The sequence below is a fragment of the Chiloscyllium plagiosum genome, chromosome 21 (genome assembly GCF_004010195.1).
Source record: "Chiloscyllium plagiosum isolate BGI_BamShark_2017 chromosome 21, ASM401019v2, whole genome shotgun sequence".
Classification (NCBI taxonomy): Eukaryota; Metazoa; Chordata; class Chondrichthyes; order Orectolobiformes; family Hemiscylliidae; genus Chiloscyllium; species Chiloscyllium plagiosum.
This window is the reverse complement of record NC_057730.1, coordinates 6,331,660-6,357,683: the sequence shown is the minus strand read 5'-3', so window position 1 is coordinate 6,357,683 and position 26,024 is coordinate 6,331,660. Positions and strand designations below refer to the sequence as shown.

The 26,024-nt window shown below is 42.9% G+C and overlaps 1 protein-coding gene across 6 annotated transcripts in view; it reads left to right on the top strand.

Annotated features, from left to right (window-relative positions):
- The window catches only part of rhbdf1a (rhomboid 5 homolog 1a (Drosophila)), a 359,396-nt gene extending 334,276 nt beyond the window's left edge, over positions 1 to 25,120 (top strand). For all 6 annotated transcript variants that reach the window (XM_043711146.1, XM_043711147.1, XM_043711150.1 and 3 more), the window contains 3 exons: positions 3,784 to 3,884; positions 15,159 to 15,312; positions 23,791 to 25,120. In XM_043711146.1, the coding sequence (XP_043567081.1) occupies positions 3,784 to 3,884; positions 15,159 to 15,312; positions 23,791 to 24,210 (675 nt within the window). In that variant the 3' untranslated portion in view covers positions 24,211 to 25,120. The remainder of the gene's footprint in view (positions 1 to 3,783; positions 3,885 to 15,158; positions 15,313 to 23,790) is intronic.
- Positions 25,121 to 26,024: the final 904 nt, after the last annotated feature.

The following is a 26,024-nucleotide window of genomic DNA, read 5'->3' as shown; positions in this document are numbered from 1 at the left end:
CTGCCCCTGTTCCCCACTCCCCACCACTTGCACCCTCTTTTCCCCACTCCTCCCCCATTCCTCGTTTTCCCCCATCAAAATATTTTCATAACACCTATTATTATTTATCAGTTCCCAATTTCAGTGAAAGGTCATTGACTAGACACCTTTCTGTCTCCATTGACATTGCCAGACCTGTTGAGTATTTCCAGCACTTTCAGTGTTCATTTTGCATTTCCAGCATCCAAGGTAGCCTGCTCTTCGTCAATACCTCTTGTCTGAGTCAGGTTTTTGTCTTGAATGTTAATTTCTGGTTCAGTCTGACTGTGGTACATTCAGGAATGAGCCTGTACTTTTCAAGATCTATGTGGTTGTCCGAACTGCGTCCTCGTGTGTACTTCAATTAATCTTCTGGTAGACAGAATTAAATCCCTAGTAAGATAAGACTAAGTCCAAATCTTTAAGCTTCTTTATTTTGTTTTATGGATAACAAATAGACCTACAAGGCAACAGTTGTAATTGAATCCTTCTTCAATTAACTTGCTCAATTTTTAAAAGAGAAATATTGTAAATAAATCATGCCACACCAGTCAATATCAATTGATTTATTTTCAATTCAGCCTCCTGGTCTTGGTTGTGTTTGAATTTAAGTGTAACTCACTAGCCTGAGCTCTGTCTTCAGGCCTATTTTAATAAGTCTAGAATATAGATTTTCATTGTTCCAGTTACTACCAGTGGTTAAGAGTCATAGAATCCCTACAGTTTGGAAGCATGCCATTTGGCCCATTGAGTGTATAACAACCCTTGAAAGAGTATCCTACAACAGACCTCCACTCCTACCCTATCACTGTAACCCTGCATTTCCCATGGTTAGCCCACCAAGCCTGCCACCCCTGAGCACTAGGGGTAAACTTAGCAAGGCCAGTCCACCTAACCTGCACATCTTCGGACTATGGGTGGAAACTGGAGCACCCAGAGGAATCCCACGCAAATGCGGGGAGAATGTGTAAATTCCAAACAGACAGACAGTCATAGAGGTGTACAGCATGGAAACAGACCCTTCGGTCCAACCCGTCCATGCCGACCAGATATCCCAACCCAATCTAGTCCCACCTGCCAGCACCCGGCCCATATCCCTCCAAACCCTTCCTATTCACATACCCATCCAGATGCCTCTTAGATGTTGCAATTGTACCAGCCTCCACCAGTTCCTCTGGCAACTCATACCATACACATACCACCATCTGTGTGAAAACGTTGCCCCATATGTCTTTTTTATATCTTTCCCCTCTCACTGTAAACCTATGCCCTCTAGTTCTGGACTCCCCGACCCCAGGGAAAATACTTTGCCTGTTTACCCTATCCATGCCCCTCATAACTTTGTAAACCTCTATAAGGTCACCCCTCAGCCTCCGACGCTCCAGGGAAAACAGCCCCAGCCTGCTCAGCCTCTCCCTATAGCTCAAATCCTCCAACCCTGGCAACATCCTTGTAAATCTTTTCTGAACCCTTTCAAGTTTCACAACATCTTTCCAATAGGAAGGAGGCTAGAATCATACGCAATATTCCAACAGTGGTCTAACCAATGTACTGTACAGCCGCAATATGACCTCCCAGCCCCTGTACTCAATACTCTGACCAATAAAGGAAAGCATACCAAACGCCTTCTTTACTATCCTATCTACCTGCGACTCCACTTTAAAGGAGCTATGAACAGGTCGCTTTGTTCAGCAACACTCCTTAGGACCTTACCATTAAGTGTATAAGTCCTGCTAAGATTTGCTTTTCCAAAATGTAGCACCTCGCATTTATCTGAATTAAACTCCATCTGCCACTTCTCAGCCCATTGGCCCATCTGGTCAAGATCCTGTTGTAATCTGAGGTAACCCTCTTTGCTGTCCACTACACCTCCAATTTTGGTGTCATCTGCAAACTTACTAACTGTATCTCTTTGCTCGCATCCAAATCATTTATGTAAATAGTCGTCAGAGGGTAGAATCGAACCCAGTCCCTGGCGCTGTGCGACAGCAGTGCTAACCACTGAGCCATAGTGCCACCTGGTTATCTTCCCTCCGAAGGAAGATAAACGATTAAAGGATTAATGAGAGAGATTAATGAGATGAACTAGCTCCATCCTTGATAAAGGCAGAGGGCAGTTTGAGTGTGAAATTTGAGGTGATAGGACCTTAATCAGAAGGGAATGCCATGGGAATGAGCTATTTCATCCTCATCTAGTGTTGTAACATAACAGGCCAGTCTTCAATTCACACGATATTCAACACTGACTCACTGCATCAGATGCAGAAAAGACCTTGGAGGGCTGAAAGCATTCTGGCTGAGTGCTGAAGATTTGTGCTGCACTGTTCACTGCATCTCTTGAGTCAAGCTGTCTCAGTATAAGCAGAATCAGTACAAGCTGCACTCCTTCACAAACAAGTACGACCCACAACCACTGAGCTAAACTGTCCCAGTACAAGGCACATTCCCCATCCGAAACAAGCTGTCCCAGTAAAGGCCCCAGCCCTTCTCCATATCCAAACTGTCCCAGTACAAGCTGCACCCCTTCTCCATATCCAAACTGTCCCAGTACAAGCTTCACCCCTTCTCCATATCCAAACTGTCCCAGTACAAGCCGCACCCCTTCTCCACATCCAAACTGTCCTAGTACAAGCCGCACCCCTTCTCCATATCCAAACTGTCCCAGTACAAGCTGCACCCCTTCTCCATATCCAAACTGTCCCAGTACAAGCTGCACCCCTTCTCCATATCCAAACTGTCCCAGTACAAGCCACACCCCTTCTCCACATCCAAACTGTCCCAGTACAAGCTGCACCCCTTCTCCACATCCAAATTGTCCCAGTACAAGCCGCACCCCTTCTCCACATCCAAACTGTCCCAGTATGAGCCACACCTCTTCTCCACATCCAAGTTGTCCCATTATGAGCTACAATCCAGACATCCAACTAGCAAAGACTTTGGTCGTGGCTTTTGTGGAACCAACCTAAAGCTCTGCTTCCCTTCCCTCTGGTCTGTTCGCCATCGTCTCCAAAGTGACTGCGACAAACTGTCATCGACTGTCCGAGCAGGAGGAATTTCCCAGCACCAACCTGCTCCCTGATGTGGGCGGCACGGTGGCACAGTGGTTAGCACTGCTGCCAGCTGCACCCCTTCTCCACATCCAAACTGTCCCAGTACAAGCTGCATCCCTTCTCCACATCCAAACTGTCCCAGTATGAGCCACACCTCTTCTCCACATCCAAGTTGTCTCATGAGCTACAATTCAGACATCCAACTAGCAAAGACTTTGGTCGTGGCTTTTGTGGAACCAACCTAAAGCTCTGCTTCCCTTCCCTCTGGTCTGTTCACCATCGTCTCCAAAGTGACTGCAACAAACTGTCATCGACTGTCCGAGCAGGAGGAATTTCCCAGCACCAACCTGCTCCCTGATGCTCAGTTTGGGTTCTGCTAGGGCCTCTCCATCTTAGGCCTGGCTAAACCCTTAGACCTGCTGAACTGACTCTTCAAGCTCTATTTGAAATGAAAATGAAGGAAGCAAAGTAGTGCTAACCTTTTTAGTTTGAGGAATGGCAGATGGAAGCAGTTCTGGTCAATGATACAGGGCTGTACAAGTCAAAATGGAAGAGACGATAGTGTTACCCTCTACGTTACACAACTGCCCGGTAAGCTTTGCCCATCCTGGAATGTCCTTGTGCTTGAGTTACTTTGAAATTACGCATAACCACGTCAAATGTTGATTTGCTCTGCCAGAGTTTAGAATGTGCTGCTTTATTCTTTTGTGTCCAGGTGCACTGCATGGACGATGTGTGTGGACTGCTGCCATTCCTCAATCCGGAAATTCCTGATCAGTTTTACAGGCTCTGGCTTTCCCTCTTTCTACATGCGGGGTAAGTCTCTCTGTTCCTATGGAGTTGAGGGCCGTGCATTACTGCAGGGCTGTCAGTTTGTTTATTTGTCATAATATTTGTTGCCAAGATCCTCATCGTCCAGGTGCAGATCGTACAGAGTGGGGTTGTGTTTTCTTTAGAGAAGAGGAGACTGATGTGGTTGAGATGTATACAATTATGAGAGGCGTAGACATGAAGAAACTCTTTCCCCCTGGTGGAAGGGATGTGGGTTTAGGGTAAGAGGCAGAAGGTTTAGAGGGGATGAGAAAAATATCCAGAAGATGGTGGGCATCTAGGACTCTCTGCCTGTAAGGCTGTAGAGGCAAAAACCCTCATAACATTGAAGAAGTATTTAGATGTGCATTTGAGATTATTAATATTAATTCATTCATGGGATACATGTATCACTGGCCAGCATTTATTGTCTGTCCCTTGCTGCCCTTGAGAAGATAGTGGTGAGCTGCCTTCTTGAACTGTTGCACAATGCCCTTAGAGAGGGAATTCCAGGATTTTGACCTAGCCATAGTGAAGTAATGGTAATGCATTTCCGAGTCAGGATAGTGAGTGACTCAGAGGGAAACTTACAGGTAGTGGTATTCCCATGTATCTGCTGTCCTTGTCCTTCTAGTTGCAAGTGGCCATGGGTTTGGGAGGTGCTGTTGAAGGATCTTTAGTGAATTTCTGTAGTGTGCCATTTAGATGGTACACTCTGCTGCTACTAAGTGACAGTGATGGAGGGAGTGGATGTTTGTGGACGTTGTGCCAGTCAAATGGGTTGCTTTGCCAAGGCATACCAGGTTCTGGACCAAGTGCTGAAAATTGGCATTAGACTAGTTAGGTGGTTGTTTTGAGCAGCGCAGACACACTGAGCCACTGTGCTGTTGATCTCTCTGACTCTATGACAATAGGACAAGGCTTCTATTGTCCAAACTCAATATTGCAATGTATGGATTCTATGATTCAAAGTCAGTGGCCAGTTCACAGGCACAGAAGCATTTTGGGTGTATAACTAAAGCAGAAAAAGTCATCCTTGTATCAATGTTAGCACCATTGGCTATTGGAGTAACAACCGGGTGTTTCCTGACTCCGACTTCCACACTGAATACAGAAGGGAGATGGAGTGTGCTATTAGTTTCTTCTTAACATTTATACTCGCAACAACAACAACCTGGCACCTTCAACATCATAACGTCCTGAGCCTCTGGTTCAAAAGTAAGGGCGTGGTGCCTTGTGCTACACAGACAAGTTCATCTTTGACTTGAGTTTTCCCATAAAGGCAGCTAACTCGATCTGGAAAGATGTTACAGAGAAAGGTTGTCCCACTATTGGCATTGCTGCCAGTATGGTTGCCAAGGTAGACCAGCAGGAAGCTAGAAGAACACAACAAGCCAAGCAGCATCAGCAGGTGGAGAGGTCGATGTCTCGGGTGTAACCCTTCCTCAGGATTGGGGGTGGGTGTAGAAAGAGATGCAGACAAAAGGGGGTAGGTGGAGATAAGTAGAGGGTACGACCTGGAGGTTCAGTGGGAGGAATGAATCGGACTGGTGGCAGGGAGGAGTGGGAGTGAGGGGGAAGGCCTTGGAAGGGAGGTTATTTGAAATTGGAGAACTCTCTGTTGAGAGCTCAGGGCTGTAGGCTGCCCAGGTAGAAGATGAGGTGTTGTTCCTCCAACTGGCAGTCTAGTACGCTGTGGCAATGTTGGAGGCCAAGGATGGTCCTGTCGGAAAGGGAGTGGGAAGGTGAATTAAAATGGGCGGTGACTGGGAGATCAGATCGGCTCCTGAGGGCCTGGCTGAGACACTCAGTAAAATGTTCCCTAATTCTCCCCGATGTAGAGAAGACCACACTGGGAGCATCTGATGCAGTAAACTAGGTTGGAAAAGAGGCAGTGAACCTGTCTCACCTGGCAGGACTGTTTGGGGCCCTGGATGGAGGTGAGGGGTGGTGTGCCAGCAGGTTTTGTATCTTTTCCAGTTACAGGGGAAGGTACCTGGAGTTCGAGGGAGCAGGGTTGTTGGGGTGAGTGGCACAAACCAAGGACTGTCGATGGGAATGGTCCTTGCAGAAGACAGAGAGGGGTGGGAAGGGGAAGATGTTCTTGGTGGTGGGGCCTAGTTGGATTTGGTGCAAGTTTTTAAGGATGATGCAGACACTGGTGGAGTGGTAGGTGAGGACAAGAGTCTCTGCCTATATTGCGTTGGGGGAGGTTTTAGATAGTGGAATGGGGAACGGAGGTGATGTGGTGGAGGGCTGTCTAGATGACAGCAGGATGAAAAGCACGTTATTCAAAGTAGGTGGGTATCTGGGGTGCCCATGAGTGGAATGTCTCCTCCTCTGAGCAGATGCAGCAGGGGTGGAAGAATTGGGAGAATGGGATGGGGTTCTTGCAGGATAGTAGATGGGAGGAGTTGTAATCAAGATCATTATGGGAGTCTGTGGATTTGGAGTAAATGTCTGTCTGGAGACTGTCACCGGAGATGAAAATGGTGAGGTCAAGAAAGGGGAGGGAGGTGTCCGCGATGGACCAAGTGAATTTGAGGGCAGGGTGGAAGTTGTGGGTGAAGTCCAGTTCAGCATGGGTGCAGGATGCTGCACCAATGCAGTCATTGATGTAACGATGGAAATGTTGGGGTATAGTGCCTGTGTAGGTACTGAAGAGGGACTGTTCAATTTAGCTGACAAGGAGGCTGGCATAGCTGGACCCATCCAGGTTTGGAGAAATGGGAGGAATTAAAGGAAACGTTCTTGAGGGTGAGGCCAAGCAGCTGCACAAACCTAAGGTCTGTAAGTCTGGATAAAAATGGAACCTTAATCAGTATCATCGTTAAGTCCTCTTGTTACTGACTGCTGATGTAATCCTTCTATGGCCAAGTCACATGACCTTTCCACAAGGCCTGGTTATAAAGCTCCGCTGTGTAAACGTTCAGTTTAACTCCTTCTCATCACCAGCTTCCTTGCACGTGGCTGAACAGTGTCATGGATGAAGTCAGCTTGCGCAGCTTATTACAAGATACACTTCTTTGTTAAATCGAGGAGCAATATTTAATCCATCAACACTCCCGTGGATTTCTCCTTAACTGTCCAATGCAGATCTAACTAAAGTACATCAGAATGTGTTGGTGGTGTTGTGGGCATCATTAATCATTTTTCTAAGCATTCTGTGGCCATTTTGCTCTGCTGTTCTTATGGCTAGTGTATTGTCAGAATGTATTGACCTCACTTTCTCTAATAAATCTGACTAGACATGTATTTTTTATATAAATGGAACTAATATAAATATAATTAATTCTGATTTTCCTTGTTGACTCGGAGATTGCAATAAACCCTGTCTTTCCTGTAATATTTGGAACCATTCAAAAGATGGGACTAGTTAAGCAATGGATTTGTAAAATGTTTTCTGATTGTGACAATTACAGAGCTAAGTTAGGTTAATACCACAGAACACTTTTCTATATTCCATACTCTCGGTTCAAATAGGGACAAAGATAATTCTAAGAAATTTAAATTAGAACTGAGTATATTTACTGTGGCTTTTAGACAATTAATATATCAAAGTCTAAGTTCTCACCCTAACTTTCAATAAAGGAAGTGGAAAGTTTAATGGGGATACACGCGGCAAGTACTTCACACAGAGGGTGGTGGGCGTTTGGACCGTGTTGCCAGCAGAGGTGGTAGAGGCAGTCACGGTAGATTCATTTAAGATGAGTCTGGATAAAAGCATGAGTAGGTGGGAAGTAGGGGGGATACAGATGCTTAGGAATTGACCAACAGGTTTAGACAGTACATTTGGATTGGCTCAGCCTTACAGGGCCGAAGGGCCTGTTCCTGGGCTGGAAAGTTTCTTTGTTCCTTGTTCTAACTTATTGAAATTTTCAGTGCACTTTTGAAAAGCTTCGTTTCCGCCACTTAAGTAATCATGAATTAAAAATATTTATCACCATAGCATACATTACCTAACATAACAAACAATATGGACCAGACCAGCCCCTCTCAAACTATTTCAGAGGATAGTCTGGACCCTAGCTTTCTCTTATTTTAAACATAAATGTGAGGTGCTGTGTTCCAAAGCAATTCGATTGAACAAACTACTGGATTTAAAGCAAAACACTCTTCCTTCATCCAATATGGTTAACATACCACAAAAGAAAGGAGGATTTGGAGTAACAACCCTATTGAAAAACGTGACAGAATAATTGATACAGTAACCATTACTAATTAACTGTTCCAATGTAGTTGCATCCCATAAACACACCCTTAGCAACAGAAAACAGTTTCTCTCATATGCAACCCTGGTAGCAGGAAGAGAACCCCCAGCTTGTAGCTCTAACTGAGGGGGGGAGGAAGGGGTGGAAATAACTTTCACTTCTTCAAGATCCCAGCAACAACAGTAGAAGCTAAACTAAAGATCCTGGTTTCACCATAGCAATTCAGGCTGCTTCCATTGTTCCAACTTTTTTAAAAAAAAACACCCCAAGGCCTCACAAGCTGCTTACTCTAGTGGTTCTGGCAGGATGCTCTACACCTCTGTATTAAAGCTCTCCAAAAATAAGCATGACTAAATAACCTCTTAAAGCCACACCATTAATAATTTCTCCATGTAACCTGTTCCCAATCATTGACACTTGGTGCTGAGGTTCTTTGAGTTAGTGCTGACTGAGTTCACCAGTGATTTTTAATAAAATGCTAACAGGTATCTTGTGACAATGCTGGAGATGTGGAATTGAGTGACTTGACTGTATCATGGCTATTTTGTAAGGCTTAAGTGACATTTTAGCAAGGTGCTGACTATTATAGATAGACTGGGGAGTATCCCTACTGTAGATATTATGGAAGTAATTCTTTGGATTTCCCCTTCAGAATGTGAACAAAGTAAATATTGTAAAACAAAGAAGTGCTGAGGCTGGAAATGAGAAACACAGCATCTGAGCAGAGAAAGCAGAGTTAATGATGCGAGTTCAGTGACCTTTCAGAACAGAGATATTTATTGTGTTGAGCTTAGCAAAGAAATTATTCAGTTGGGAGCAGCAAAAGATGTTGCTATATCTTTGAGAAGGCACTTGTAAGAGGGAATCATAGATTCATATAGTGCAGTAAAGGTACTTTGACCCATCAAGTCTGCACTGACATAATTCCCATTACAAGTGCAATAATCCCAATTTCCTGCACTTGTCCCATATCCTTGAATGTTATGATATTTGAAGTACTCATCCAAATTTTCTAAAGGTTGTAAGGTTTCCAGCCTCCACTACCTTCCCAGGCAGTGCATTCCCGATTCCTACCATCCTCTGAGTGAAAAAGCATTTTCCTCAAATCCCCTCTGAATTTCCTGCTCCTCACCCGAAAACTGTCCTCTTGTGATTGACCCTCGTCAACGGGGAATAGCTGCTCTCTATTCACCCTGTCCATACCCCTCGTCATCTCATACACCTCAATCATGTCCTCCCTAGGTCTTCTCTGCTGTAAAGAAAACAATCCATACCTACCTAGTCTCCTTATGACTCAATGTCTCCATCCCAGGCAACCTCCTGGTGATCCTCCTCTGTACCCCCTTCCAGTGCTATCACATCCTTCCTGTAGTGAGGTGACCAGGACTGCACACAGTACTCTAGCTGTAGCCTGACCAACACTCTGTACAACTCCGACATTACCTCCTTGCTCTTATACTCTGTGCCATACCCGTTGAAAGGTAGTTTTATCCTTTCAAGAACTCTCTCGGAAGTGTGGTGCCTTGGAATAAGTGCTTTAAAGTTTTCCAAAATGCTGCAGTAGTTAATTCAGCTTCTCGGGGTTTAAAAGTAGCCAGCTTCTGTAAACAGCCAGAGAAATGTGTTTCATTTGTGAACGGCCTTCCTGCAGTTTAATGTTAGTTATTAGTTGTGAAATGACAGAGGTCATGGTGTTGTTTAACGCCAACGCAAGTTATATTTTCTTCAGACTATAATGTAAACGATTATATTGCTGTAGGTCAGAGTAATGTTACATGAAGCATCTGATAATTTTATGCCTCCTTGTTACTGATTCACTGACTATTAACATTTCACTATTGAAGTAACTAATGTTAGAGAACAGAACAGAAGAAGGAGTCTGAAGAAGAGTCACTGGACTTGAAACATTGAATCTGTTTGTCTCTCTGCAGAAACTGCTGAGTTTTTCCAACAATTTCTATTTTTGTTTCTGATATCCAGATTCCTCAATGCTTTGCTTTAGATTATCATAGCTGATCTATTTGTGTATCAAATTCCGAATTGCCATCCATCCCTGATAACCTTTGGATCCCTTGACTAACAAGAATCTATCCACTTCTGCCTTAAACATTTCCAATGCTGCTACTTCTACCACCTCCCTGAGACAAAGTTCCAAAGTCTCACACTGTCCCAAGAGAAAAAATTTATCTTCACCTTCATGTTAAAAGAGTGGCCCTTAATTTTAAACCGTTGCCTTCTATTTCTGAACTTACCCCGCAAAGGCAATATCCTTTTCACAGTCTCCCTGTCGAAACTTTCAGGACTTTGTACACTTCAGTAAAGTCACCCTTCACTCTCTCAACTCCAGTGGAATCAAGCTCATCAAAAGGCAACCTGCTCATTCCAGACATCAATATCCTTTGTTGATCCACTTCCAACAGAATTACATCCACCTTAAATAAGGAGACCCAAACTGGACACCGTATTAGAGACAGAAATTGAATTTAATATCTTTTGTTTTAAATCTGGAATCAAGAGTCTAATGAAGACCATGAAACCATTGCCGATTGTCGGCCAAACCCATATGGTTCTCTGAAGTCTTTTAGTGACCTCTGTCATTTCACAACTAATAACTAACATTAGACTGCAGGAAGGCCATTCTTACCTGGTGTGGCTGAGATGTGACTCCAGACCCACAGCAATGTTGTTGGGCAATATGTACCCTGGCCAGCATGTCTTGTGAACACACAAAACAAAAAGGTGCTCTCACCAACGCCTTTTCTAAATGAGGGAGAGCATCTTGACTTATGTTCAGTTCCTCTCTAAACAGGATTTGGATTCTTAAAGGCTACAAAGATATAAAATGAGCAACACTGAGCACATACCATATGACACTCAACTTCAATTGACCTTAGAAAATTGAGTTGAGATGTTTAATAAGTAACAAATCTATTGCATCTTTTTCACGCCTCAATCAGACTTAAAGATACACTCACCTGGCCCAATCTTGCCATCCAGCTGTTGAAATCTTAACTTTATTTCTTTTATTTTTCTAATTAATATTAAGGAGGACCTTAATGTTATCTGTTTTATTTATTTTTCTACTTAATACTGTGAAGGTCTGTATCTTGTACCTCAGATTTATGTATCTGGTTTTCCTTTGTACCTAAGGTGACACGGTGTGTGGCGACATTAGACACTTTTTACTGTACTCCTGTACTTGAGCACACATGACAACAAAAAATCAAAATCTAAGTCTTTTTCCCTCTCTCATCATGCTCTCCCCAGCCTGTCTTGTATATAATCATGTAAATATAAATATCTCTGATTCATCTTCTCACTATGAATAAAGCACCGGTAAGTAATTCCTTCAGAGCATGTTCAGTCCTGTGTTAAAAGAGTACTGTGTGCTGAATTGGCAATGGTACCCTGGAGTGAAATAGTATTACAGTTCGGTTCTGTTTTCCCAGTGCTAAAGAAATTAAAGGATCACTCTACAAAGGAGCAAGTCAGTCTTTATTCAAACAAAAAGAAAATAGATAAACTTGAATGTGAACTGGGCCTGTGACTTTGTCAGGGAGTAAAGGGTAATATTATTATGGGGATAGCATCACTCCCATGTTGCAAGTCATCCTGACTTGCTTATCCACAGCTGTTCACCCATCACTATTGGACCAGAATCCTGCATTCCTCGCACCAGTGCCTGAGAATCATCCTCCCAAAAGCTGCATTACCCATTCATCACCATCTTAAAAACTAACTGTGCAACATAGTGGCTTGGCTGGTGTCATTGATGTCCCAAGAGCACTTATTTAAAATCTGTCTTAGGAAGTCGAAGGGTGGCACGATGGCTCAGTGGTTAGCACTTCTGTCTCTCAGCGCCAGGGGCCTGGGTTTGATTCCAGCCTCGGGCAAATGTCTGTGTGGAGTTTGCGTATTCTCCCGTGTCTGTGTGAGTTTCCTCCAAGTGCTCCGGTTTCCTCCCACAGTCCAAAGATGTGCAGGTTAAGTGGATTGGTCATGCTAAATTGCCCCATAGTGTCCAGGGATGTGCAGGCTGGGTGAGTTAGCCATGGGGGGAATGCAAGATTACAGAGATAGGGTAGGGGAAGTGAGTCTGGGTGGGTGCCTTCTGGAGGGTTGGGTGTGCACTTGATTGGCTGAATGGTCTGTTTCTACACCTTTAGAGATTCTGTGATTCTGAGCTAACTGCACAGAGGCCGGTATCCCATCACCAAGTCACTATTTACTTGTGCACAGTTTACAGGCTGTGGTCAGCCAACTCAGAGTCTCTCTCCTGAACTGAGGGGCTTCTAAATCCCCTATTTACATTAGTCAGTCAGAGTTTCCTGATTGGCCCAGGTTATGGAAAGATATCAGAGCAGTAGGATGGTGGTGACAGAGATTTTAATTTTCTCAACATTGACTGGGACTCACTTAGCGTTAGAGGTAGAGATGGAGCAGAATTTGTAAGGAGCATCCAGGAAGGTTTTCTAGCGCAGTATGTACATAGTTCAACTCGGAAAGGGGCTATACTGGACCTGGTGTTAGGGAATGGGCCCAGCCAGGTGTTGAAGTTTCAGTAGGGTATTACTTTGGAAATAGTGATCACAATTTTTGTAAGTTTTAGAATACTCATGGACAAAGATAAGTGATCCTAAAGAAGGAGTGCTAAACTGGGGGAAGGCCAACAATATCAAAATTTGACAGGTACTGGGGAATGTGGATTGGAAGCAGCTGTTTGAAGGTAAATGCACATTCGATATGTGGGAGGCTTTTAAAGAGAAGTTGATTAGAGTTCAGGAGAGACATGTTCCTGTGAAAATGAGGGATAGAAACGACTAGGTTAGGGAACAATGGATGACAGGTGAAGCTGTGATACTGGCTCAAAGGAAGAAGGAAGCAGACATAAGGTCCAGGCAACTGAAGACAGACAAGGCTTTGGAAGAATATCTGGAAAATAGGACCCATCTGAAATGAGGGATTAAAAGGGCTAAAAGGGCTCATGAGATCTCTTTAGCAAACAGGTTAAGGAAAATCCCAAAGCCTTTTATTCGTATGTAAGGTGCAAGAGGGTAACTAGGGAAAGGGTTGGCCCACTCAAGGACAAAGGAGGAAAGTTATGAATGGAGTCAGAAAATGGGTGAGATTCTTAATGAGTACTTTGCATCGGTATTCACCGAGGGGAGGGACATGACAGATGTTGAGGTTAGGGATTGATGTTTGATTACTCTAGATCAAGTCGGTATAAGGAGGGAGGAAGTGTTGGGTATTCTAAAAGGCGTTAAGGTGGTCAAGTCCCCACGTCCAGATGGGATTTATCCCACGTTACTGAGGCAAACAAGAGAGGAAATAGCTGGGCTTTAACCTTTGCAGCATCCGTGAACACAAGGGAGATCCCAGAACACTGGAGAATTGCTAATGTTGTCCCCTTGTTTAAGAAGGGATAATCCAGGTAATTATAGACCGATAAGCCTGATGTCAGTGGAAGGGAAGCTGCTGGAGAAGATACTGATGGATACGAGCTATTCCCATTTGGAAGAAAATGGGATTATCAGTAATGGGCAACATGGTTTTTTGCAGGGAAGGTCATGTCATACCAACTTAGTAGAATTCTTTGAGGAAGTGACAAAGTTGATTGATGAGGAAAGGGCTGTAGATATCAAATACGTGGACTTCAGTAAGGCGTTTGATAAGGTTCCCCATGGTAGACTTATGGAGAAAGTGAAGTTGCATTGGGTCCAGGGTGTTCTAGCGAGATGGATAGAGAACTGGCTGGGCAGCAGGAGTAGTAGTGGAAGGGAGTTTCTCGAAAAGGAGAACTGTGACCAGTGGTACCAGTGGTGATCCGTGCTGGGAGCACTGTTGTTTATGACATACACAAATGATTAGAGGAAGGTATAGGTGGTCTGATTAGCAAGTTTGCAGATGACACTAAGATCGGTGGAGTAGCAGGTAGTGAAGGAGACTGTCAGAGAATACAGCAGAATATAGATAGATAGATTGGAGACTTGGGCGGAGAAATGGCAGATGGAGTTCAATCCAGGCAAATGTGAGGTGATACACTTTGGAAGATCCAATTCAAGAGCAAACTACACAGTAAATGGAAAAGCCCTGGAGAAATTGATGTACAGAGAGATCTGAGTGTTCAGGTCCATTGTTCCCTGAAGGTGTCAATAGAGTGGTCGTGAAGGCATATGACATGCTTTCCTTCATCAAATGGGGTCTTAAGTACAAGAGTTGGCAGGCCATGTTACAGTTGTATAGGACTTTGGTTCGGTCACATTTGGAATACTGCGTACAGATCTGGTCACCACACTACCAAAAGGGTGTGGTTGCTTTGGAGAGGGTTCAGAGGAGGTTCACTAGGATGTTGTCTGGTATAGAGGGCATTAGCTATGAAGAGAGGTTGATTAGATTAGGATTATTTTCATTAGAAAATGGAGGTTACGGGGACCTGATTGAGATCTACAAATCGTGAGAGGTACGGACAGGGTGGATAGCAAGAAGCCTTTTCCCAGAGTCGGAGGCTCAATTACTAGGGGTCACGAGTTAAAGGTGAGAGGGGTAAAGTTTAATGGAGAGTTCTTTTATGCAGAGGGTGGTGGGTGTTTGGAATGGATTGCCAGTGGAGATGGTAGAGGTAGGGCATGATAGCATCATTTAAGATGTACCTGGACAGATACATGGATGGGCAGGGAGCAAAGAGATGCAGATCCTTAGAAAATAGGCGACATGTTTAGATAGAGGATCCAGCATAGGCTTGGAGGACTGAAGGGCCAGTTCCTATGCTGTAATTTTCTTTGACGACAAGATCCTTGATTAGGAAATTTAACAAAGAGATCCACCTCATTCCAATCACTACAAATTGCAAGTAACAATTGTGAACAGGAAATGTGTCAGCAAGATATCACAGTCACTTGTATTATATTGTGCCTTTAATGTAAAATCACACGAGCAATGCAACTGTTCTGTATTAAACATCATGAAATTATTGCAGTTTTCAGTGGCAAGATTAATGTCTCCAACCTATCCTCCAAAACTTTGAGGTTTAAATTTGATTTTTTTCCTTATATTATTTATCTCACAGGATTCTTCACTGTATAGTGTCCATCTGCTTCCAAATGACAATCCTTAGGGACCTTGAAAAACTAGCAGGCTGGCTTCGGATTTCAATCATTTACATTCTGAGTGGAATCACCGGAAATCTGGCTAGTGCCATATTCTTGCCCTATCGGGCAGAGGTAGGTAAATCATCAGATATACGTGTCAATGTAAAGTGCAGTTTCTCTCGCTCAATAAATAATTTGGTAAGAAGCAACACTGTTTTTAAAAATAGCTGTTGGACCAGTTTACATCGTGACACTTAAACCTTTCTTGAGATTTTTTTAGGGTGGCATGGTGGCTCAGTGGTCACAGTGCCAGGGACCCAGGTTCGATTCCCACCTCGGGTGACTGTCTGTGTGGAGCTTGCATATTCTCCCCGTGTCTGCGTGGGTTTCCTCTGGGTACTCCGGTTTCCTCCCACAATCCAAAGACATGCAACTCAGGTGAATTGGCGGTGCTAAATTGCCCATAGTGTTAGGTGCATTAGTCCATGGTACGTATAGTGAAGGGGAATGGGTCTGGGTGGGTTACTCTTCGGAGTGTCAGTGTGGATTTCTTGGGCCAAAGGGCCTGTTTCCATACTTAGTGATTCTAATCTAATGCAAACAATTTTCTGTTTTAATATTTTCAGTAAAAGGAAATCACCATTGTACTTAGCTGTGTCTTCTCTCAACAGTAATTTCACCGCCTCTTGAATATGCCCTTCAGGGTTCTAAATAAACATTTCTGTTCTGGAAGTTACAGATTAAATCTTTACACCTGAGATAACATGTTCTTAACTTTTCTGAACTGAACTTTTGCTCTGTGGGAACCATATTTCTTTTTGGGTTGGCATAGCCAAGATTGACTGAATGGCCCCCTTCTATGCTGTCTCATTGCTATGGTTCTGGTATGTCCAACTCCAGCCAGAATTTCCATGAACTGAAACCAAAAGCTTTTCAAGATATAGGTATTCTTTTAGCAGCAAAATATCAATTCCTCATCCCCCTAACTGAAACCAAGGGCTTTTGCCCGAAACGTCGATTTCGAAGCTCCTTGGATGCTGCCTGAACTGCTGTGTTCTTCCAGCACCACTAATCCAGAATCCAATGCTCTTCAGTGTCTTCTTATCTACTTGTTTAACTCTCCCAATGGACACATTCCTATTAGCTCTCCTTGGACTCCCTCTTTCACACTGGGTTTAAAGAAATGAAGTACAGATAAGTTAACCATTAAACTCCCTAATACACACAAGCCAAACCCCACGTGCCACTAGTTCAGAATCCAAATTCTGACATAAATGTTATTAAAATATGTACAAATCAGGTCCCTTACACAGCTCACAAAACTGCAATTCTTGTCTGCAGAGAAACAGTCAAGGGAAGGCATGACTGACATGTTACAACTCCAAGGAACTCATAAAGTAGATCCAACCAAATTACTTGACTCAAACTAAGTACTGATCTATGGGGTGTGAGTTCAGAATTTACAAGCCTCGAGCAAGACTTCAAATTAGATGCTAATTTGGAGTAGATTATAAATGAACCAGTTAAGTCTGGCAATAAACCATTTTTTAAAAGATCAGAATGAAAGTAGCAATGAGTGTCAGGTTCTGGATTGAGGAGGGATGGAGCTAACTAAATACCTTTTCTACATGTAGCTATCCAACTATTAAGAACTCCATCTTAAAAAAGAAAATAATGCTTTGACACAAACACTCTTGCTGCTTACTTTTGCCTGATTTGAATTGGTATTTTCCATTGAAATTACGGAATAGGATTTTTTTTAAAAGCTGTAATTTTGTGCAGAATTCTTTTAATTAGAATGGCATTGCTTTTTGAATCATGAAAGGTTTAAATTTATTGTTGCTTTCATGAACAAGAGCTAATTACAGGTGCTAATGAAATAAATGTCGCCAACGCACTGCATTTTTGTTTAAGTGCGAGCAATATGAACAATTTCACCATACCCCTGCAATTTGACAAATACCACTTCCTAATTAAGTCCATTAAAATTTTCATAATGACTGTTAGATTGTGCCTCTCACACCCAGTTTGCATTGAAGGTCATTGAGGTTAAATGCAATTAGATTGGTCACTCTATAATGTGATTGCCCTCAGGTCAGTTAATGTTTTACTGAATGTTTCACATTACTTGGTTTACACTCAACACAAAAGGTTTGTTGGCCAGAAAATATCCATAATGTTCAGTCATCGCTGGTTATAATTGGGGAGGGGGGGGGAGGGTGATTTATTTTTTCCCCTTTAATAGGCAGCAACATAATGAGCCATTACTGTAATGTTTACAATTTGAACTGCCTCTTTCAAAACTGGTAAACAACCATCCACTCAGGGACTGTGGGTCACCTGTGAATTGAGGATCCTTTAAATCTGAAACAATCTAACCTACGTTAATGGAATAGACGTTTCCTCCCCCTATAGTTGCAAAGTTTAAGTAACTTTTATCAATCTAAACTCCCATTTCTAATGGCCATGAGGCCATTAGTGTTAATATGCACTAATACCTCAAGCTCTCAATAAGATTTCCAGCCCGTTGTTTTGGAGGTGGTTTTTTACATTTTGGTGTTGAGGTTCTTGAGGAATGGTTTTTCTTTTCAGTCATAAACCTGAAAAATTCAGACGCATAACGGAACGGGCCTACAAGACACTGGCTGTGCACTGTACCAAGCTGCTATCAAATGAAATGAAGATAATTGTACTGTGTAGGTGACAGAACAACAGTCCTTCATATTGGTGGTCACGTGACCGAGTCAAGGGGAGCCCTGAAAACAATCGCAGCCATTTCTGAGAAATACAAATGCCAGAATTACTGTAGAAACAGGCTATTTGGCCCTTAATTGGGGGGCCCTTAATTCCTGAAGAAGGGCTCGTGCCCGAAACGTCGATTCTCCTGCTCCTTGGATGCTGCCTGACCTGCTGCGCTTTTCCAGCAACACATTTTCAGCTCTGATCTCTAGCATCTGCAGTCCTCACTTTCTCCTATTTGGCCCTTAAGCCTGATTCACCATTGACTTACAACATAGCTGATCTGATTGTAGCCATTTTTCTGTGTACTCCTAACAGCTTTTGTGTGTGTTGACTCTACCTTAAAAACATTCAACAATCCCATCTCCTTTGCTGTCCAGGGAAAAGAATTCCAAATACTGATGACCCTCTGAGAGGAGAAAAAAAATGTTCTTTGTCTTCCTCAAAAAAAAAAGCCCATTATTCTTAATCTGTGTCCCTAGTTTTAGGCAAACTCCAAAGAGTTGAAACGCTTCCTGGACTTGTGGTTATTTCATGTCTGACCTGTCAGAACTCGGCAAACGTATGAGTACTGACTAAAGATGATGTTGACTACTGATGATCAGAATCATAGACAAGAAATTCCAACAAATTCAAAGCCATAGTACACAGGTGAAACTCTTAGAGTCACAGAGCATGAAAACAGACCCCACCGTAAAACCAGTCCATGCCGAACATAATCCCAAACTAACTAGTCCCACCTGCCTGCTCCTGGCCCCTTCAAACCCTTCCTATTCAAGTACTTACCGAAATGGCTTTTAAATGTCGTAATTGGGCTCAAATCCACCTCTTCCTTGGGAAGTTCATTCCACACACAAACCACACTGTTGGGAAAAAAAAAGATGTGCCCCTCATGTCATTTTTAAATCTGCCTTCTCTCACCTTAAAAATGTGCCCTCTAGTCTTGAAATCCCTCATCCCAGGGAATAAACAACTGCCATTAATTCTATCTATATCCCTCATGATTTATAAACTTCTGTAAGGTCACCTTTCAAATGTCTACATTCCAGTGGAAAAGGTCCTAGCCTATCCAGCGTTTCTTTATAACTCAGATCCTCTAGTTCTGGGAATATTCTGGTAAATCCTTTGTGAACACACTCCATCTTAATAATATCCTTCCAATAACTAGGTGACCAGAACTGGACACAGTACTCCAGCAGAGGTCTCACCTGGACAACCTCCCATCAGTTTTTGGATTAGAGTGGTGCTGGAAAAGCACAGCAGGTCAGGCAGCATCTGAGGAGCAGGAAAATCGGCATTTCGGGCAAAAGCCCTTCATCAGGAATGGAGGCAGGGAGCTTCCAGGGTGGAGAGATGGATGGATGTCTACCTTGAAGAAGTTCTTCTCCTCTCTCCACAAGAGTCTCAGTGAGTCTCTCTCTCACTGCAACCCTCAGGTCTGCCTGACCTGCTGTGCTTTTCCAGCACCACTCTAATCTAAACTCTGGTTTCCAGCATCTGCAATCCTCACTTTCGCCTCCTATATTCCGTCATACTACCGAAAGAAACCTATCACTCTGTGAATAGATGCTTCTACAAACCAGTAAGAAGTCTCCCTGGTATTACTGAAAAGCAATAACATTCACATCAGAGGCTCTAATCCAGACGGAAAGTCCGCGTTTGGAACTTGTGCATGGGTGTGCGAACTTTCTTACACTTCTATGTTGGAGAAAATTGATGCTGGAATGTACAAGCAAATTGTGTAAAGCACCTGAAAGACTGCAAGTTTCCTTGAACACTTCATACCGTTTCACTCTAAAAGACAAGCCAGGAAGAGAAAGGGTGCTGGCGGATGCCTCTGATCTGTTATCACTGCAGGTGAACCATAATATAGAGGATCTATTCAATATCATGTGACCACTGCCAACGCATCAGATTAGACAGACAACCAGCAAAGATGGAGTTACAGATGCTTTTTTAGCAATTGATCCTGGGATGACCTGATGAGATACCACAGACACAGACTCAGCCAGCAATGCTACTTTGTCAGACCAAGTTATTCTGTCAGAACACTTGACATCAAGGCTGCATTTGACGAGTGTGGCATTCAGGAGCCCTAGCAAAACTGGAATCAACGGATATTGGGCTAACTCTCCGGTGGTTGGAGTCATACCTGGCGCAAAGGATGGTGGTCTTGGTTGTTGGAGGTCAGTCATCTCAGCTCCAGGACATCTCTGCAGGAGTTCCTCAGGGTAGTGTCCTAGGCCCAACCATCTTCAACTGGCTTCATCAATGACCTTCCTTCCATCATAAGGCCAAAGGTGGGGATATTCACCAATGATTGCACAATGTTCAGTACCATTCACAACTCCTCAGATACTGAAGCAGTCCTGTCCAAGTTTAAATGCACCAAGATCTGGACAATATCCAGGGTTGGCCTGACAAGTGGCAAGTAACATTCGCACCACACAAATGCCAGGCTATGACCATCGCCAATAAGAAGAGACAATCTACCACCACCCCTTGGCCTTCAACGGTGTTACCATCACTGAATCCCCTGTTATCAACATCCCAGGGTTATCATTGACCAGAAACTCAACTGGACTCAACACATAAACGCAGTGGTTACAAGAGCCGGTCAGAGGCTGGGAATACTGCAGTGAGTAACTCACCTCCTGACTCCTCAAAGCCGGTCCACCATCTACAAGGCACAAGTTAGAAGTGTGATGAGGTATTCCCCACTTGCCTGGATGGGTGCAGCCCCAACGACATTCAAGAAGCTTGACACCATGCAAGACAAAGTAGCCACAAGCATCCATTCCCTCCACCACCGACTCTCAGTAGCAGCAGGGTGTACTGTCTACAAGATGCACTGCAGAAACTCACCAAAGATCCTCAGACAGCACCTTCCAAACTCAGAACCACTTCCATCCAGAAGGACACGGGCAGCAAATATGTGGGGACACCATCATCTTCAAGTTCTCCTCCTAGCCACTCACCTCTGACTTGGAAATATAGCACCGTTCCTTCACTGTTGCTGGGTCAAAATCCTGGAATTCCCTCCCTAAGTGCATTGTGGGTCAACCTGCAGCAGGTGGACTGCAGCAATTCAAGAAGGCAGCTCACCCCCACCTTCTCAAGGACAACTAGGGACGGGCAATAAATGCTGGGCCCAGCCGGTGATCCCCTCATCCCACAGAATTAATTTTTTTTTAAATGGCATTCTACCAGCTAAATCAAGAAATACCACCCCCAGTGCACTGTTTAAAATGATCCCTTCAGAGTGTGCCTGAGTGCCTCATAGAATTGGAGAAGTGTTAGCCCAGAACCAGATCAATTCTGTACAGTGTAGATTTATAGAAAGACTTCAAACGAAAGGTGTCTATTTGCAGTGTGTGCCAGAAATACAAATAACCCAGTAGAAAGAGGAAACAATGCTGCAGGATGCTGTCGGAGCTCGTTTCTTCACAACACTATCAAGAATGGTTATCTCGGTTACAACTGTTGCGAAAAATTGCCCTTTCATCTGAAACATTTGTCAACTGTCATAATCATCTCAGCATCAAGTTCTGACTTGACTGAACTTGATGTTTACTCTGTTTCTCATCCCTTAAATGCAGCACCGATATGTTGAGTTTCTACAGTTTCAGTTTTTGTTTCAGATTTCCAGCACCTGCAGTTCTTTTTTTGTGTGTGTATATATATACTTGTCTCTGAGTAAGGGATTCTTGAAAGAACATATGACAACAGAACCCAGTTCATCTTAAGAATGTAAGAAGTTCATTGAAGAGTCTGACATAATCACCTTGTTACCACTTTTCCTTGGGGGACATTGGTTTACAGAAAGACATGACCAGATGGTTGATAGAACCATCCTGAAATGCTGGGAGGCAAAACAAGACCGAACTTTGTCTTATTGTCTCTCTGATCCCCACACCTCTTGATATAGATAGTGAATCGCCTGCAGGGTACTTAAATGGAAGAAAGTGTCTGGCAACTCTGTTATACAATACCCTACTCCCAGGTGACTAGGTGGAACCAAGACTACAGATCTATAATACACTGGTATGAAGAGGGAAGTATTACAACTGGCATGGCATGTTTCTGCCTGAGCTGTTCAAAAAGTAGATATCTAAGTATCTACTGAGACAGAATCCAATCATGGTGGAGCTGAGACTCCAAGGTTATACATTGAGACTGAAGCTGGGAAGCAAATGAGATAGACTCTGATTCATTATTCTATGTTCAACTTATGCCTGAGCTGGTAAAGTATAAAATATCCCAGAACATCACTAAGTAGCGAGATAATCTCAACATCACCAACAAGGTGGTGAAATATTAACTACATCACCAGCAAGAGAGACAACATTAGCATCAGGGACAATTTCTGAGAATTTCACTAAGAGCGATGAGCATCAAATCTACAAGATGAAGACAAAATATCCTGCTGCTACTTTTTGTTGCCCACACAGTAGTTCTGCCCACCAGGTTAGGAGTCAAACAGGTTTAGAAATTACAGAGTGTTGTTCAGCCTGATCTGTCTAGTAACATCCTCAAGTAATGTGCATGAAGTGAGTGCGCTAAGGTGAAGTAGAAGACCTATTATTCTCTGCCTGTTGCAAAAAGAGTGGATTAGGTTACTTGTATTATATAGCTGGGATTTTGTCCACTTGATCACAGTTATATACAACATCGAAAGCCATGTTACTAGCTGTAGCTTTTGTATCACCTTCCTTCAGTTGTTTTCATTTCAGCAAGAGCCGCCCTCTGTTGAGAATGGGGCTCAGCAGGCTCGTCAGCAACAGAAAAGAGAAAAGACAGAATTCCTCAAGAATGTAGCCTTCACAGAAATGAGGAGGGATGGAAGTTAAGATCTCAAACAAAATCCCCGGCGTTTTCTTTTGATGCTGCACGAGGGGACAGTTGAAGACCAAAATAAGAGCAAATTGTAAACTATGTTTGAATTACTTGTTCTTAATAAGAGACAGGGCAGCACAGTGGCACAGTGGTTAGCACTGCTGCCTCACAGCGCCAGGGACCTGGGTTCACTTCCCACCTCGGGCAATATTCTGTGTGGAGTTTGCACATTCTCCCTGTGTCTGCGTGGGTTTCCTCCGGGTGCTCCGGTTTTCTCCCACAGGCCAAAGATGTGCAGATTAGGTGAATTGGCCATGCAAAGTTGCCTGTCGTGTTAGGTGAAAGGGTAAATGTAGGGGAATGGGTCTGGGTGGGTTGCTCTTCGGAGGGTCAGTGTGGACTTGTTGGGCCGAAGGGCCTGTTTCCACACTGTAAATAATCTAATCTAATCAGAGTGTGAGATGGTAATTAGTCGTCAGTATAGCAACTTCAGTGTGCAAAGGTGAACAATGTGACAGATCTACCCAACGCTTGACCTTTATCTCCAGAATGGCAAGGGCAGCAGATGTTTGGGAACACCATCACGTCTATCCTGACTTGAAATGGCATCACTGCTCCTTATTTATCACTCAGTTAAAAGCCTGTAATTTCCTTTTGTTTCCTTTCAGCACTGACTGTCCCTACGTCCCAGGAACTGCAGATGGTAGCTCACCATCTTCAAGGGGATGGGCAAGAAATGCTAACCTAGCCATTGATAGCCACATCCTATGAACAAACATCACTGTCAATTGCATTTATAGAAAATAATTGTAGCTTATATCTGCATTAAAATCTGCTTTAGTTTTAAATGTATTTTTACCCGAAATCTTTGTCTCTATTTGATAAGGCGGTAATAAATGATGCATTAGCAAATGGTAAATGTAGCATGGTGAGGCGGCATTTGTACTGAGGGCACAAACTGTGTTACTGGTTTAGAAAGATTCACGTTCTGCGGAATGGCAAATTAATTATCTTCTATTTCTCTGTCTTTTTAAGGTGGGACCAGCAGGCTCTCAGTTTGGAATTCTCGCCTGTCTCTTTGTGGAGCTCTTTCAGAGTTGGCAGATTCTAGCCAGGCCTTGGAGGGCTTTTATGAAATTGGTGGCCCTCGTCCTCTTCCTGTTTGCCTTTGGCCTGCTCCCATGGATCGACAATTTTGCTCATATCTCCGGCTTCGTCAGTGGGTTCTTCCTGTCCTTTGCATTCCTCCCATACATCAGCTTCGGGAGATTTGACTTGTACCGCAAGCGATGCCAGATTATGATCTTCCTTATCACCTTTGTCGGACTTTTTGCAGGGCTGGTAGTTCTGTTCTATGTCTACCCAATAACTTGTGAATGGTGTGAATACCTGACTTGTATTCCCTTCACTGATAAATTCTGTGAAAAATATGACCTCAACGCACATCTACATTAAATGGGCTATGCAGACCGAAAGAGACATCAAGCAATGTTACCTACTTGGTTGTCAGTATTTACATCATGGGGACACTGAGAAGAATTTACTTGACCAAAATGTTGGTGATATACAAGTTATCATTCAGATCCTTGGCTGATATGTTTTTAATTCAGAAATAACAATTAGCACTTGATGCCCCCATGCGCATCTCTGCGGACTGCGGACACCATCTCTAAATTTGACCGACGTGCCTTCCCCCATTATTTTTGAACCAACATTTTGTGCTGCCAATTTTGTATTACACTAGTTTTAGCACTAAATCAAAACTTGTATTGTTTACTGCTGCTAAAGTGGTGATAAATTCCAGGTAGTGTTTTAGCTACCACTTGACTGGACTGCAGCTTTGCAGAATACATGACAGAAGCCTTACTGTGTCTTGAGTTTAAATTTTTGATGTTGTCACTGTTCTTCCCCTTCAGCTGTTTTTTTTATATAAATCGTATAGTCACGACTGATAAGACCCCATGGAATAGAAGTTTGCCTTGAGATTTATGTTTATAACTGTGACGATGATATTTCAGGAAAGTCTGTTTTGTCACCGTACATGCACTCTGAAGTTTTTTTGATTTTGGAATTTTTTTTGTACTATCATTGTTTCACTGGGTTCAGGTAGATATATAATGGGCATGGAACTATAAACATAGATGGATCTGGATCCAATTAACACTCATGTCCAATAGCAGAGCAACGAAACTAAAGATTAAGGTCCTGCTCAAGACAGGTTTTTATTATTATTTTCCAATTCATTGCATGATGTATTTTGAGGGAATACATTTTCAGAAAGCAACAGAACTGGATCTGTGATTGAAGGTGGCAATTTATAAACACTAACATTGTTTCTGACAACAATAAAGGTTCATTGGCTGTATTATTTGGTGGGTTATTGTCACAAACATTGTGAAGCAGATTTTTGTTTAAAAAGTATGCAACATTTTCTCATGCAATCAGTAAGTTTATATCCTAATAATCTTGAAGTAAGGAAATCTGCTGAAGGCCAGTACACTTATTAAATGTGCAACCTAGGGAACAACTGAAGAGCTTGCATTGAGTTTGCAATGTTTCAAAAATGTGTGTTAATGTAGACCCAAGATGAAGGTTTCTATCTTTGATATAATTTTTATCTGATAGCAAGCATTGTCTGCCTCAATGAAATTAACGTAGGTCCAGCTATTTCCTTTTATAATTAAAAACAATCCTTGACTCTAGATATTCTAAGTCTATAAACTAGAATATGCTGTTAATAATAAAACTTTTAATTACTTACAGATAATGTTTAATAAACCTCAGCTCCTCCTGGGGTCTGCACTGTCTCCTTCACCTGCAAAGGTGCATTGACAAGGCACCACCAATAGGTAAATTAGACAATCTAAAACTCAAGTATGTGTTCAGGTGGCTGGATATGACACAAATCACTAGATGCTTATTATTTATTATTTTACTTATGTGTAATTTGTTCTTACAAGTTAAGAACATGGAGGCATTGTCTTGAGATCCAGAAACTACTGTCCAGATTTGATTAATCTGTAGGCGCTCAGTTGTCAGTTATGATGCATATATAGAGAAGTAACTGACATCATATATTAATGATTCTGTGTACTTCTAGTGGTCTGTACATCTCTCTGAATTTTAACTTATTTGAATTCAGTTTGGCCTGGCTTCAGTTGGGATCATTTTCAGGAAAGATGATTAAATGTTCTGAGGTCAAGCCACCAAGCAATCTGTGCATGATAAACACTGCATTATAAATGAATAAAGGTACATTCGATCATGGA